This window comes from Miniopterus schreibersii, assembly GCF_964146895.1.
Source record: "Miniopterus schreibersii genome assembly, chromosome: 1".
Classification (NCBI taxonomy): domain Eukaryota; kingdom Metazoa; phylum Chordata; class Mammalia; order Chiroptera; family Miniopteridae; genus Miniopterus; species Miniopterus schreibersii.
In genome coordinates this window covers 47,874,418-47,891,268 of record NC_138101.1, presented here as the reverse complement: position 1 = coordinate 47,891,268, position 16,851 = coordinate 47,874,418, and the positions used below count along the sequence as shown (strand labels likewise).

The 16,851-nt window shown below is 42.3% G+C and overlaps 1 protein-coding gene across 3 annotated transcripts in view; it reads left to right on the top strand.

Moving 5' to 3' along the window:
* TMEM150C (transmembrane protein 150C) overlaps positions 1–16,851 on the top strand; it is a 69,620-nt gene that overhangs the window by 37,778 nt on the left and 14,991 nt on the right. For all 3 annotated transcript variants that reach the window (XM_081162511.1, XM_081162510.1, XM_081162512.1), the window contains 3 exons: positions 15,301–15,390; positions 16,262–16,315; positions 16,439–16,471. In XM_081162511.1, the coding sequence (XP_081018637.1) occupies positions 15,311–15,390; positions 16,262–16,315; positions 16,439–16,471 (167 nt within the window). In that variant the 5' untranslated portion in view covers positions 15,301–15,310. The remainder of the gene's footprint in view (positions 1–15,300; positions 15,391–16,261; positions 16,316–16,438; positions 16,472–16,851) is intronic.

The following is a 16,851-nucleotide window of genomic DNA, read 5'->3' as shown; positions in this document are numbered from 1 at the left end:
TGATTTGCAGAGGTGAGGGAGCAGTCATGTGTGGTGGGGGGGAGCAAAGGGAGAGGCCAGGAGTATCCAAGGTCCACATGGAGACCAGAGTGGCCAGAGTCAGGTGAAAGTAGTAGGTGAAGTCAGGGGAGAGGATGCTCTGAGGTAGGGGCCCAGGGTCATTGCCCTTAGCAGGGAGTTGAGCTAAAGAATGCCATGATCTGATCTGTGTTTCCAAAGGCTTTTCCTGGCCACTGTGGTGAGAAATGGCTCAGTCTAGGATCATTTTGGGGTCAGGATCTCCTGGCACATTGAATGTGGGGTATGTGAGAAATTGAGGTGTCTAAGGTGACCCTGAGGCTTTGGGCCTGAGAAACAGGAAGGATGGAGCCACCATCAGCGGAGAAGTAGAGACTGTATGTTTGGGGAACAAAATCAAGAGGACATCTCCGCCCACTGACATCTAAAAGTGCCTGCAATATGTTAAGTAAGAAATGCCACACTTCTACATATGGGGGGGTGGGGAGCCTGGGAGGATACACGTTTAACTGTTAACAGTTAACTGTTTAGTGCGTGGCATTCGTGAGGTCTTTGACTTTCCACTTTCCAACTTCTAATTCCACGTGTATGCAATTCACAAGTCCAAGTGACATGAGCGGAACAAAAATGCATTAGACTTGGCCCAACCCTCAATGTGTGTAAGAAAGCAGCGGCAAAGAGCAGAGCAGACCTGGTTAAGGTAGGGTGATCGTACCCAGTCTGCCAGGTCCCAGGTCTCAGCTCTCAGCTTCACAGGTTTCTTTCATCATTCACCAGAAGGGGCTCAAACGCTAGAGGCCAACTCACCATAACAAAGTCCTAAGACATTTCTAAACCAAAATAGAAATGTATTCACAGTGGAGTTAAAATACATTATTTGCTTAGGAAAGTTCTTTCTGGTAAGTAACTCCGTTCGGAAAACCATATGATAGGCCCAAAGTGACTTGGTAAATATAGATTTAGAATAGAAGGGGGGATATTTCTATCAAGCAAGACTAGTTTGGCGAATTGCTATTCTTTACTGTTGGGTTGTTTCTTTCCAGAAAACCAACATCCTCAGAATCAAAACAACATTTTCCTTGTCCAGAACTATTCAGACACACTAAGAATTATAATGGTTCAACTTCCTCAGTCAGCCAATCTGCCCTTAATTTACACCAGGCGCGGAACAATTCAGGCTATTAAGGGGAGTGTAATTGACTTGAGACTTCAAATAATAAGCTATACATTTGTTATCTGCAGAAAGAGAACAGGTTATCTCTTTGTTGATGAGCCATTTCTAAAAGAAAACTCATTTCTCAGTCTGTTCTTAGTAAGGGGACCAAGGACCTAGAGCCATGAAGGGGGGATTATAGGTACCAGAGTTGGGAGAAGGGGCACAGGCAGGGGGAAGTCCTGAAAAGCAGAAAGGTGCTCACTGTGCAGATGCAGGAAGGTCAGCTCCAGAGAAGAGTCTGTTGGTCTGGGTGTGGTCACAGGAACGGCAGGATGAACTTGGGGAACACCACATGTGTGTCATAGGGAACAATTCCCCCACCTCCACCCTGCCCCTCCCTCCCACCCTCAAGAACTGGGTGCCAGCGTCTGATCCATCTTCACGGGGAAGTAGAGGTGGCCACAGAGGCAGCTGGCATCTGAGCCGTGAAAGGGACAGCCGGGGGAGCAGTGCCCTGAAGAGGAAGCCCAAGACCAAACCCAGTGCCTCCTTGGCCTGATGAAAGACACTGCCGCCTGCGGCAGGACAGGGCCGGCGCGTTGAGCAGGTCAGAGGCCCAGTGTCACGCGGTCCCCGCTCTCTGAGACTTGTGAAACCTGCCGGTCCCCTCAGCAGCACCCCTGTAAGCCCTTCAGATGAGTTACAGCTCTGCATGCTTGATGATGTTGTTTGGTCAGCGCCCCCTTTATGGGTTTCCTAATTTTGTTGCTAATTCTGCAGGCACACCCTTGCTTAGACCCTGCAGCCTTCCAGGTGCTTAAGATGAACACCTAGTGACATCACCTGTGGGAACTGGGGCTGAGGAAGACAGAGGGTTGATAACGTATTAGGCCTGTTCCAGGTGGGTTTTTTGTTCAGGGTACTGTAGGAAATGAGAAGCTGCCCTAGGCCCCCTTTCACCAGGCGTGGGAAGGGCAGTTAACTCCATTGCCGAGTCCCGGGTTCCGATGGCTTTCATTTCGGTGACGTAGCGGCCCTGAGTGTTCAGGGGGTTCAGGCTCTGAGGTGCTGATTAGTCCTTCTGGCCGTTGGAAGGGTACCGGTGACACACTACCTTCGGCACCCGTCCGGACCCCACAAAGCAGCCTCTGGGCCGGCATATTTCATGTGTTTTGTTTGTCCTTCCAAAGAAGCCATCAGCACGCTAAGAGGCGGGAGGGTTTTTGTGCGAGGTCGCGCCCTGCCCCGCCAAGAGAACGCCTCAGGCCCAGGCTCCGCACTGAGTTCCAAGCCGTCGCCGCTAAGCGGGAGTAAGTCTGCAGTTCTGCTGTCTTTTGGGGACCACATGTTGGGGGTGGGCATCAGTGATATTAAGACAGCCATTTATGCTCGGTGCAGACTCCCTGCTTCCACGCCACGCTTCAGCAGACCCTCGGGCGGGCCAAGAAGCATCCACGGTTGACCCCCCTCTTTGTGCGGGTTGGAGCCCGTGGTACTAGGGCGGCGCCCTGTTTAAGGACAGCCATTTACCATCACAGGCTCCCAGTTATTGAGAGCTTGTCGTATGCTTATCGAAGAGCCTTTTGTGTTAACTCCCTTAATCCTCACAGAAGCCCTGTGAAGTAGGTACTGTGCCGATCCCCGTGTTACAGATGAGAAAACTGAGGCTTGGAGAGGTTAAGCAATTGGCTCAGCAGCATCCAGCTACTAAGTGGCAGGGCCTGGATTTGAAACCAGAGACTCTGGATCCAGGGCATGTGCTCATGGTTCCAGCTTGCTTCTGCGCTCCGACAATAACGGAGAGTGAAAGAAATTACCACTTTGGCCATCACCTCTGGTATCACACATCCACTGAGCAGCTGCCTGTTTGTTGGGTGAGGAGAGCCAAGTTCAGAGGTTGGTGTTTCATGGTCATGTGCACTAGCCTAGCATTTCTCAGCCTTAACATCCTACCCCTAGCCACGTAAGATTCTACCTGAAGTTCCTTCTCAGGTCCCCATCTCTTGAACTTACTGGATTTATCTGTCCCTTGGGGATTTCTTGTGTGCTCTGGTTGGTTTCATGTTTGGTTGTTTCTCTTCATGGAACCGGGCCTGAGATGCTGGTCTCAGAGTCTAGCAAGAGACAGTCGGCATCGTGAAGAGTCATTGTTTTTTTGGCACTTAGAGCTGGGACTGTGATGTGATTTCACAGCCTAAAAATGTTACTGTGATGTGATGTGATTTAAAAGCTGTGGACAAGGGACTTCCAGGCGCAAGGATTTCATTTTCAGTGAGTTTATGGTCTGAATGCTTTACAGGTTTTTTGTGTGTTTGTTTTTTGCCTTAAGGTTAGGAAAGCACATGAAATAATTGCATATAGCAAAGGGTCTAGAAAAGGTTCTTTAGAATAGCTGAATCAGGCATGTTGGGAGTAATCACGTCATTGTCATCTATAAAATAAAATTAGTTACGCTACCCAGCTTTTTTATACCTCTCAGGATGCTGTGGGTTTTTGTTGTTTTTACCTGTGAGTATACATTTGATTTCAGATCTATAAAATACAGCTAGGTCTTTAGGGAAAAGTTATGTGTGTATATTTATAAAGCCTTTGTAAAATTTATATGTAAAAGATTGGTCACTGCTAAGTGAGGAAACCATTTCTTGGCCTTAATTCTTCCACCTACTTGGAGAAACCACCTCATCACTTGTCACTCTTGGGTATCATCTGATTCTGTAAATTATCAGAGAACGTTTTGACAGTTGCCAGATGAAAGTGGGGTTGAGGCGATGGGTGAAAAAGGTGAAGGGATTAAGAAGTACAAGTTGGTAGTTACAAAATAGTCATAGGGATGTAAAGTACAGCATAGGGAATATAGTCATTAATATTGTAATAACTATGCATGGTGCCGTGTTTCTAGACTTATGGGGGACTCACTTTATTAATTATATAGATGTCTAACCACTATGCTGTACATCTGAAACCATTATAAAATAATAACTGAATGTCAACTATAATTGAAATTTAAAAAAGAGAAGAATCCTTATACCTCTCAAGTAGCTTGTGGACAGAGCGACTTTGTAATTTTTATAGGGACTTATGTTAGATATCAGCTAAGATATTTGGACTCTAGCTAACAAAGTGGCTGAATCTATTAGCTAGAGTAAAAGTTCAGCTGCTGTATCAAGAAACCCAGTGATGTGGCTTAAAGTTGAAGTTTATTTTTTCCTCACATAGCAGTCCAGGGTGGGTGTCCCATATCAGCAGGGGAGGAGGCGTTCATGACAGCCAGACCATACTCAACATAGCTTCTATCTTCTGGTCCTGGACGTTTCAGCCCACAGGAAATAAGTGTTTGAGAGGTGTGTGTACCAGGCCAGGAGGTGGCACACATCTCTTCTTCTCACATTCCACTGGCAGGAACTTCTGGCTGCTTCACAGTGTAGAGGAGGCTGGGCCTCCAAGAGCCTCTTATACTTCCGACACAATGGAAGAAGGGGAGAATGGATTTTCATAGACTGGTAACAGTCTTGCCACAGTCAGTCCTTCTGGCTACCAAGAGTCAGTGAACACCCTATTTCCAACACATAGAACACACTTCATCCCAAGGTGGAGAGACAAAGGCCATCTAGTAAATGCACCACCTGAAAGGCCGTGGTCTGCGTAATGCACAGTCCTTTCCATCAGATTTGGGTGTGGCTCCTGATGATCTGGCAATCTGTGAACTAAAAAATAAAAAGCAAATTATCTCTCCTCCTGTACTCATACGCACGCTCGATACACAGTGGTGGAACAGGAGGTAGAAAACCACATGTAAGACTCCCATTCAAAAAAGAAGAGAGAGAAACGCCCACAGCCGCTCCTGGCCCACAGTGATGCTGGGATCCTGGGGGAATGGGAAGGCCGCCTGCCCTGGCAGAGGAGGAGGCCCTGATTACGCCCTGGTTCTGCTCTTTAGGACCCCCTTGGCCATGCCCCTGTGTGTCCCTTGGACTTGCCCTTGGAGGATGGTGGTTCTTCCCGTTCAGTTTCCTCTTTAGCCAAACCTGAAGCGGGTGCCCTCCTTGGTGGCTATGCAGCCTTCGCAGCCCACTGCCCAGTAGTGCAGAGTGGGAGTGGGAGAGTACAGCAGTCGCAAGGTTTTATTGGCTTAGCTTTGCTAATACAGTTCCCTCAGAAACTCAGCTGGCTTCTGATCTGTTAACATCCGAACAGGTCGCATGCCAGTGGCAGTCAGTCTCTCCCAAAATCCCTTCCGAGACGTGGGTCTGGACCTGCTCTGTTTGCCTCTGTGCCCTCCACACTTCTCTCCCAGTGTCATGCAGCTGTGCCGAAACCTAGACTCTGGAGGGAAGACAGCGTGCCTTTCTCATCCTAATCCCACGCTGTTGGAGGTGTGGAAGCCATTATCCTCTTCTTTTGCATCTCTCTGCAAATCAGTCTATTCTGGCCTGGGCTAATCTCTTTCTTATAACACCTTGGTAAAAACAACAAAGAACAGCCAATTCATACTAATATACAGGCTCTTTTCAATCATTTTTATTAAGTTATAGGCTCTATAGGAATGTGGTCTGTCTTCCAAGTCAGACATATCAGGTGACTGTTTTGGTTTGTTTGTTTGTTTGTTTGTTTTAAAGAATCAAGAGAATTTGTTGGCACAAACCACATTTTTGTAAGACATTTTCCTTGTGTTTATTATTTTTTTAATTGTGATAAAATATCATAACATAAAATTTACCATTTTAATTATTTGAAGTGTGTAATTCAGTGGCATTAAGTAAATTCACATTGTTTTACAATCATCACCACCAGCCATCTCCAGAACTCTTTTCGTCCTGCAAAACCAAAACTCTGTACCCATTAAATAATAACTCCAGATTTCCCCATCCCCCAGCTCCTGCAAACCACCATTCTATTTTCTGTCTCTATGAACTTGACTACTCTAAGTACCTCATAAAATTGGAACCATATAGTCTTTGTCCTTTGTGCCTGGCTTATTTCATTTATCATAATGTCCTCAAAGGTCATCCATGCTGTTTCCTGTGTCAGAATTTCCTTCCTCTTTAAGGCTCAATAATATTCTGTGTATGTAGAGACCACATTTTGTTTATGCATTCTTCTGTCCATGGACCCTTGGGTTGCTTCCACCTCTTGGCTATTGTGAGTGATGCCTCTGTGAGCATGGGTGTGCAAATACCTCTATGAGTATATATCCAGAAATGGAGTTACTGAATTATATGGTAATTCTGTTTAATTTTTTTCAGGAAACACCATACTGTTTTCCACAGCAACTGCACCATTTTACATTCCCAACCATAGAGCACAAGGGTTCCAATTTCATTATATCCTTACCAGTACTTGTTATTTTCTGGGTTTTATTGTTCTTATTTTTGGTAATAGACATCCTAATGGGTGTGCTGTGGTACTTCTTTTTTGATGATGTGGGTTTTGTTTTTTTTACTTCTTTATTATGGTGAAGCATATATAACATAAAATTTGCCATTTTAACCATTTTAAATGTGCAATTCATTGGCATTAATTATATTTACAATGTTGTGCAGTCACCACCACTCTATTTCTAACTTTTTCATCGCCCCATGGATGAAGTTTTTAAAAGTAAATTTTAGACATTGTGACAGTTGATCCCTAAATACTTCAGTACGCACCTTTAGAAAATAGAGACCTTTTCCTATATAACATACAATACTATTACCATTTGAGCCTTTACTCACATTCCGTTGGAGAGAACTTGCTCACAGGGCCACGTTTATGTGAAAGGGAGACAGCTAATCATAGTGTAGTTGAGTAGCCACTTGCTCAGCTACATGGAAGAAAAGAAAATGGATTTGGGTGCTATACTAACCTACAGTAATAAAGCAATAAAGACTTAATTGATTCACATTACAGGAAGGTTGGGGCTTGCAATATCGGGGGTTTGGTATAGTTTCTCAGTGGTGTTATCAAGGAGTCAGCTCCTTCTCCCTACTCTGCCATCCTCAGTATGTTGGCTTTGGGCCCTTGTGTTTGCTGCCTCGTGGTTATATAACGGCTGCCATAATACTATGTATAATACTTTCACAACAGTCCTGTCAGGTTAGCTCAGTGGTTAGAGCCTCGGCCCACGGACTGAAGAGTCCCGGATTCAATTCCGTCCAAGGGCATGTACCTCGGTTGCAGGCTGGATCCCCAGCGCCCTGGGCACGTGTGGTAGGGAACCAGCTGATGTGTCTCTCACACCGATGTTTCTCTCTCTCTCTCTCTCTCTCTCTGTCTCTCTCTCTGTCTCTTCCATTCTCTGAAAAGCAATGGAAAAAATATCCTCAGGTGAGGATTAAAAATAATAATTATTATATATATATATACACACATATTTTTCACAACAGCATCCCAAGTGGAAAAGAGGAGAGCGAGAAGAAAAGCGGTTTCCCATCAGCAGGGAGGTAAACCCTTCCCTTGCTACTCAGTAGACTTTCCCTTGCATCTCAGGGGCCAGGCGCAAAGAAGCCCGGAAAGATACTCAGGAAAGGAAAATGAGAGCTACGACGGGCTTAGACCAGCCTGACATAGACCCTTGGGCTGAAAACATTGCTGTCCCGAATAGAGCTAGATTCTCTTAGCTAAGAAGAGCAGAAATGACTGTTGGATTGGCAATTATATCTGCCACATGTGGGGAGTATTTTAAAATATTATTGAAAATATAAATGGACTCTTGGAAGGATCTTGGCACAGAAACTCTAAGAAGATATTATCAAATTGAAATACTGGTAGAAGGGACTTCCTTCTGGGATTAGTCCATGAATGGTGCAAGGACAGTGTATTCCATCTTTTTCTGAGAAAAAGAAACCTTTGGGCCACTAGCTTGAAAGTATCCCTATAAGTCATCTGTCAATTGAATGAAGGTGATTGATTTTAGAAATCAAGAAAGTGTTGGGGAAAAACCAGTCACCATTGTTCCTACTTAGAAATCATCATATTCTTTTGGACCTGGTAATATTTTACAGAAACTCTTTGTTAATTAAGATATTGCTTCTTTCAAGTACTCATGAAAATTATTTTGGGGCAAAATTGACCTCACAGATTAAATATTATTTCTATCTGTCTGGTTAGAGGAAGTAATATAGTCTTAGGGTGACATCATGTCACTCAAACGGGCATGCTTTCCCAAATTTAAGGTTCAGTGAAAGCAAAACTTTAACTATCAGCATAATGAGCTGCTTGTGTTGCAGATCTCTTCATGCTGATTTATGTCTGAGAGCCGGTAAACATTTTAGGAACAAAACAAATAGTCCTTTTCATTACCAGTTAGAATTGTAAATGAGTTACAAAATAATACAAGCCCTTCACATTTATTTGCCCATGACACACATGGAAAATAACTTAAGATTCCCAGAAGGTTAAAAATAAAAATCAAGGATGCTGTTGGTTCCCAGACACTGTGACAATCATAATCATTAGTGGGTGACTCGTTAATCTTTCCCGTTCTATTCCAGCTGGCCCTGACAACAGAGTGGAAAATTGCTGTGGCAGGGAGATCATTTTCTGATAAATTGCAAAATGAACAAAAGGTAACTGAGGACCCAAACATCACTTGCAGTGGAGTATGGTTAACATTTATTGAAAAGCCATCAAACGCTAGGCACTATCAAAACTTTAAATGTATTTTTAACCCTCATAAAAATCCTATGAGGTAGGTACCATTATTATTCCCACTTTACTGATGAAGAAACTGAGGCACAGAGGAGACTTAACCAGGATCACATAACTAGTAAGTGGCAGAGCTAGCCTTCCAAGCCCTAGTAATCTGGCTCCAGAGTCCATGAACTATTGCTGCCTCTTACCACCACCCTGGGGAGTACAAACTCCTAATTCCTAACAAGCAGATTCTTTCCAGCTCCAGAAAATATTATCTTAACTTTTGTGACATTTCACAGTCATTGTTGTAAGTAGTTTCTCACTAATAAAGTTTTAAAAGCTGTTAATGAATATGATCAAAGGGCTTTGCTTTTTCCATTTGTAAATCGGTGGAGTTTTTTCATCACCCGATAGAAAGTTTGTCTTTAAGGATTATCATTGGTAACATTATACTATATCCTTTGACTTCAGTAACTTCATTAGCTAATACTGTATGCACCATCTGTTTGGAATTTGATGTTAAAATTATGAATAATTATATGACAACTTTATCATGACCCCTTTTTCGAATCAGTTAAAGTAATTGGAGTCTTAGGTGCTGAGCTAATGTGGGCTTATAGTAATACTTTGTTGGCTTCCATGAGATTGTAAGTTTTCAAGTGGCCAGGTATTCTCTTGGGGGTTTGCAGGTCACAAAGGGAGCCGGGAACAGACTGGGGTTTTCAGCCTCTGACTCTGTATTGGAGACTTCACACTATGCAGTCACACTCCTACCACAGATTGGGTGAAAGAGTGAAAATCACTCGAACTTGGATATTTATTGGAAGAAAAGAACATGCAATAGGACTGTAGAAAGAGTTAGCAGTATTGGTTCTCTGGAAGTATTTGACCATCTGGATAACAGCGTTGCAAATCATTTGTATAAATACCATTTGGAGGAGAGTTTTCCAAACCGCATCTAAATGCCACAATCCTTTCAAGAAGGTTTATGCAATTCTGGCTCTTTTCCTTCTTTTGTCAGGAACTCATTAGGTGACATTGTTCCAGATGCAGTTTACCATTTGGGGCATGGGGACAATTATCCTAAGTATTTTACTGTGAGATAGTATTGGGAGATTAACATCAATGGAGTAAATATTACACAGAATAAAAAAGAATAATAACTCGGAATGCAAAGATAAAATTATCCAAGAAGTGTGGAGTATTTCATACTTCTCCCCATCTTTCCTTAAAAAGGCCAGGAAAGATGTGCTCTGACAGCTGGTAGGTACCGTGCTGATGCAGCTCAGGGAAAGAGTGGAACTTGTCCTTGCTAGGAAATGTAAGTAAAGTTTGGGTGACACTTTCTAATGTGACTGGAAGCAATGGACAAGTTTATTTTAATGGTGCCTGGAAGGATGGAAGAGAAAGAGCCATCTCTTAGTTTTAATTTTTTAATTCTCAGATAACATTGAGGCTGTGAAGAGAGTTAATTTTATAAATCTATTAATTTATTCCTTGCAGAGGTACTCCAATCAAATATGTCAACTTGTCAAACCAGAAAATTAGAGTCTTAGGACCCAAACCTAACCAAATATTCATCTCCTGGCACCTCCAGGAATCCTCCAGCACAGAGAGGAGAAAGCACATCAGTGTTGTTTCTCGACTGCAGGTTCTTTGGTCACAGTATTAAATGAGTGTGGGCAAAATAAGGACAAACACATTGTTTTAGACAAGAAAAGTATATGTTAGAGTCCCCTTCTTTGGTTAACAGTGCTACTTAAGGGAGGGAGAAAGGAGTGAAAAGACCAAGAGCCCCCAGGGGGTTTCCAAGACGGTGGCAGATTGAGTGGACACTACACTGACACTCTCCCAGGACCAAACTGGAATTACAAATAATATATAGAAAAACCATCCTGAACCAACTGCAACTGAAGATGAGCTGGAGAGCACCCTCATAACCAAGGACCTAAAGCAGAAACCACATAGAGACTGGTAGGAAGTGCGGAGGCGCGACAGGTCTGGCTGGGCTCCCACAGGCAGCAGCTGAAGGTCCAGGAGGAGATCTCAGCTGTGGGGGTTCCCACTGAGGACCCAGGGCACATACCTCAGTTGCAGGCTCGATCCCCACCCTAGTCGGGCCAACCAATCGATGTCTCTCGCTTCGATGTTTTCTCTCTCTCTGTCTCTTCCCCCTTCCTTCCACTCTCTCTAAAGGATTAATGGAAAAATATCCTCGGTTGAAGATTAACAAAAACACATAAATAAAGGTACCAAACCATTGATGAACTCAAACCTTAGACGAATCTCCAGGGAATTCTCAAATGAAAGCTCAGTGAAAAAAGTCAGTCCCAAAGGTTACATGCTCTTTGATTCCACTTGTATAACATTCCTGAGATGATAAAATTACAGAAGTGGAGAAAGGATTAGTGGTTGCCAGAGATTAGAAAGGAGGGTTCCGGGGAGGGTAGTAATATGGCTATAAAAGGGCAACTCGAGGGATCTTTGGCTCCTGTTTTAGGAATGTCTGTATGTTCTGTACCTTGACTGTGCTGATGGTCACACAGATCTGCACATGGGGTTAAACTATATAAAACTAAATACACACAGAAGGGAGCCCATGCAAAACTGGTGAAATCTGAATGAAGTCAAACCATTGTATCAATGTCAGTATCTTGCTTGTTGATATTGTACTATGGTTATGCAGATGTTACTATTGGGAAGATAGAGTGAAGGATATACAGGATCTCTCTGTATTATTTCTGAAATGTGAATTTGCAATTATTTCCAAAATAAAAAAGAGGAGGGGCATATAACTAATATAAAAATCCTGAAGAAGCACCCAAGTAGTTCCATTGGAAGCTAATAATACAACTATCCATAAACTTATTCTTTTTACCGCTCAAGGCTTCCCTTTGAGTTTAAAAAGGGCAATTTTAACTATCATTAGACAGGGGGTATAGTATGGTTTTCCCAGAATTTGGAGATCAGGTTGCCGTATGAGAATTAAACTAATAAAAGTAAAATAATGAAGGAGAGTAGCCGTTGGCCACCTTACATTGCTTCCACAACAGAAGGAGAAAAGCAATGCGTAGTGAAAGATAACCAGAGTAGACCCTCAGGAGGGCAGGCCTCCAGTATGTGTGTATGGTTACAGTATTAAGTCATTTTTTTGGAGAGCCATCCATGGAAAGAAACTATGGCCATCAGGAAGCATGCCTGCAGCTTCTAGAAAAGCAGGAGCCCAGAGGAGAAAGTGTTCGGCCGTCCTGAGCCCCCACATTGATCTCCTCGGCAGGCTGTGTGGGAGGCGTTACCGCTTCGTTGTTAATCCTCAGCACAACTCTACAAAGTAGGAGTTATCTCCATAACTGAACTGAGACGGGAGGGATGAAATAACTTGTTAGAGATCAGATAGCTAGTGAGTGGCCCTCCCATTTCCCTTACGCTATACCGTCTCTCTTTAAAGGAAATTAGCACATAAAGCTATTGTAGCTGTTGTGGCTTGATGTCGTGGTCTTAGAATTATCTCAGCTCTCTTCACTCTATTTTCCTGATTCCAAATTTTGATTTCCCATATAGACATTCTTAAAAGGGGAGGCAGTGTGAGTATTTGGCCTTTTGGCAGTCATGTTTCTCAGTATACATAAATAAATTGGCATCGTGGCTTATTCACCAGTCTGTTTTTAAGATGGTAAATAGGTGTGTGTTCTTCTGGGGCTGATACTGTAATTCTGGGCGTATTGGAGCATTCTGTTACTGCAGAGATCTGTTACTGAGCTTGGCTTAACCTACAAGGTACCATCACCCTGTGAGGCTTCAGTCTTTGATGTCCTTCTCCCTCCTTTTAAAAAATTATTTTTTATTTATCTTTATTGTTGAAAGTATTACAGATGTCTCCCTTTTTCTCCCCCACTGATCCCCTCCACTCGGCATCCACCCCCACCCCAACCCCGGCTTTCTCCACACTATTGTCTGTGTCCATAGGCCGTGAATATATGCATCTAAGTTCTTTGATTAATCTCTCCCCCCTCCACTCCCCATCCCCTCCTTCCCTCTGAAAATCGTCTGACTGCTCCATGGTTCTGTATCTCTGTATCTATTTTGTTCTTTAGATTCCACATATGAGTGAGATCATGTGATATTTGTCTTTCTCTGCCTGGCTTATTTCACTTAGCATAATAATTTCGAGGCCCCTCCATGCTGTGCCAAACGGTATGAGATCTTTCTTTTTCATTGCTGCGTAGTATTCCATGGTGTAAATGTGCCACAGCTTTTTGATCCACTCATCTATTGATGGGCACGTGGGCTGTTTCCAGACCTTAGCTATTGTAAATTGTGCTGCTATGAACATAGGGGTGCATAGATTCTTTCTAATTGGTGTTTTGGGTTTCTTAGGATATATTCCTAGAAGTGGGATCACTGGGTCAAAAGGCAGGTCAATTTTTAATTTTCTGAGGAACCTCCATACTGCTTTCCATAGTGGCTGCACCAGTCTGCATTCCCACTAGCAGTGCACGAGGGTTCCCTCTTCTCCACACCCTCGCCAGCACTTGTCATTTGATGATTTGTTGATGGAGCCATTCTGGCAGGTGTGAGATGATATCTCATTGTTTTAATTTGCACCTCTCTGATGATTAATGACTTTGAGCATTTTTTCACATGTCTCTTGGCCATCTGTATTTTCACTTTGCTTCTCCCTCCTTTGAATTCAACAATCTTCATGTAGCGAGATAGGGAAATGGTGTTAGAGATTTAAGGAACTGGCCCAGGCCAGTGGAGTCAGTTTTTGGCAAAGCTAAGGTTGAGAACTTGGCCCTAACTCTTATTCCAATGTAACTGTTTCCACTGTAGTCATCCTGTTGGAACAGCCTGTTTCAGGGGCAGATCTAGAATAGTTTGGTTTACATGCTCAATCAACATCCCTGCTTTCTGTATTCCTTCTACAGTTTAGCTAACTGGTGAGATTATTTTTTAGCATAACTGATAGGTTTATAAAGAGCCCACAATTTTCTGGACGTAAATAAATGAATAAACATTGACTAACCAAATTCTGTATGCTTAGAATATTCATCATTCTTCCACCATATATAAACTGAACTATCATGTACCCTGGTTCGTACACTAGCTTTTATATATTGAGTAGACTGTTACATAAAAATAGTCGTGTTCATTAGATCTCACCTCACTATTTCCACCACCCAGTATAGTACCTCACACAAGTGGGTGTCAGTCTTGTGAATTGGGTTGGATTAGATTGGATTAAGTTGATTGCAAGTATTTCTAATGTCTTCCAACTAGATTCTGTCATTTATTTAACATCCATACCCAGATGGGTGTTTAGACAACAGCGTAACTGTTCAAGGACATGTTATTAGGTCCAGGTGTCTGTCCCTCTGCCTGAAAGATCTACCTAATCAAGTAGGTCAGTTTTGGGAACTAAGACCTTCCTGACACCTTAGACTACTATGCTAACGGGAAGGCCATGTTCTCTCTCTGTTCTCAACACTTGGAAAGTCCAAGGGATGTCAGCATTATGAGAGTTGATATCACAGAATGTGACAGTGCTGGTTCACACCCAATAAACAATTTTTTCCAGTTAATTATAAAACCCAAAACAACGAGAAGCGACTTCTCCCTAGAGATGCCATGTAATTCCATCCTTCTGCTTGTCAGGTCACCTGTGGAGGCCACTAGGGTACTTTATTTTCTTGGAACCAGTGCTTTTTGCCGTAAGGATTATTGGCATCCAGTGTCTCAAATAGATTTTGTCAGATGGTTTTGGGCAAAGTAAAGTGGTAGTTATTTCTTTCTGTTCTATACCAATAATTTTTCATAGACACTTCTGAAGCTTCTGCCTTCCACTTTATTTTGGTGGGGAATTTTTTATATTTTTCTGCTTTAAAATATAACATCTAAAATGCCTAGCATCTGGCTTTTCCCCCATTGTGTTTGTAGGAGCTAATTTAAAGTTATACACAACACGTTTTGTAAGCATTCATTTTAGAGTCTTCTGAGATCGTTGCTCAATAACACGTCATGAAAAAAATTCAGATTTGCAAAGCATTTGTCATTTCCTCCTGCATTGCTCATTTATTTAGTAACCATTTGTTTCTAACATTCTTGGTAGCTAGACTGTAGACATCAGTACATGCTGAATCCATAGATCCATAAATCCATAAATGTTAGTCGGTTGGAGTTTGTCTTTGGTACCTACTAACCCAAAACCTTCTCCTCCAAGTCCTAGCCCAAACCCTTTTGTACTTTTTTAAATACATCGATGCTTGTGTAAGGATAAATGTCGTTATGAGAATTTTCCACCAGTTCTCAACTAAGACTCTGGGATATTTGAGCTAATGCTAGATAAGTCATCCATGTTACCTGCCCAAGGATTTCCCACCTGTGTAGGTGGCTGTAATGATACTGGTTTGAACCATGGTTTCCTAAAATACACTCTTTTTCAGTAAAAGGGAATTTCCTGTCTGTCCTGTAGAAACTTTTGCCTTTGCTGTTGACACCTGTTCGTTTTATTTCAGTGGTGCCGGTATGGATGGGAAGAAATGCAGCGTGTGGATGTTTTTACCTCTTGTATTTACTTTGTTTACGTCGGCTGGACTGTGGATAGTGTGAGTACTCTCTTAATTATACTTAAGGACTGAGGCGCAGTGTAGATACATGTGACTTTGATAGCATGTGGCATATCTATGTGAATGTATTTACAAATACTTTAAAATAATGTTTATGAATCAGCCTTGCTGAAGTCCCCATTCCCTTCCCTTCTTCTGTTATGCAAAGTAAATAACAAGAGTAATGAATTATGCAACGCAGGTAGTGAGGCCCACTAGACTTGCTTTGTGTTCCCATGTTCTTCCAGTAATGAACATCCTAGGAACTGGTGATATGGAGCCATTGTTTGCAAGACTTGCTAATTTGACACTAACATCCTAAGGATTCCACTACAATCCAATTCATAGGCCAGTTTTATGGCGTGTTTTGTTTTGTGTGTGTGTGTGTGTGTGTGTGTGTGAGTGAGACTGGGTTTGGTATGTTTATAAAATGGGTATCATTACATTGGAAGTCTTGACTTATCACAAAACATTCCCACTCTTGCTTATTTCAAGTACTCACTTGTAGAAAATTATTTTAGTTCCTTGCAGTTCATTAAAACAGGTTGCCTGAGAAATTAAAAAATTTGAATTCGAATTTTAGTTTGCCCAAAGTTGTAAGGTCTTATTTCTTTGTTTTCCAGTTTTCAGATTATAATGATTTCCATTAATTTGGGAAATGTTTTGAAAATTAAAGAAATATTAATAATGACATTTGAGCTTCAAAGAGCTGGATTATCTAAAGGCAAAGCATTGTAGTAAAAGAGCATTTTCCTGGTTAGGAAAAAAGTAAATAGGATTTAATGTGGTTAATCTAATAAAACTGGAAAACAAATGTTTGGGTTTTTTTTAATTCCTTGTTTCATATACTTTTATTTTTCTTTATTCATAGATACTTTATAGCTGTGGAAGATGACAAAATTTTACCATTAAATTCAGCTGAAAGGTAAAGTTTATCTCTGGGTAATTCTGTTCATCAATAAACCCAACAAAAACGTTGCCACTGGTGAGGTTAAACTGCACAGACGACTGCGCTTTAACCTGAGCTTCTTTGTTTTCTGTCCTCCAGGAAACCAGGTGTGAAGCATGCACCATATATAAGGTAATCTGATAATTCTCTTCGGATCTATTGGATCTTAGAAAAAGTTGGGGAGGCTCATAATTCGGGCTTCTGTAACAAAGTAGCATAGACTGGGTGGCTTATAAACAACAGAAATTTATTTCTCGCAGTCTGGAAGCTAGAAGTCCAAGAGCAGGGTGCCAGCATGGCCAGGTTCGAATGAGAGCCCTCTTCTGGGCTGCAGACTGCCGTCTTCTCATTGCATCCTCATAGGGTGGAAGGAGGACACGAGAGGTCCCTTTTTTTTTTAAAGAATTTTTAATTGATTTTTTTAGAGAGAGAGGAAAGGAGAGGGAGAGAAACATTAACGTGAGAGTGAAACATCGATTGGCTGCCTCCTGCACGACTCCTCACCAGGGATC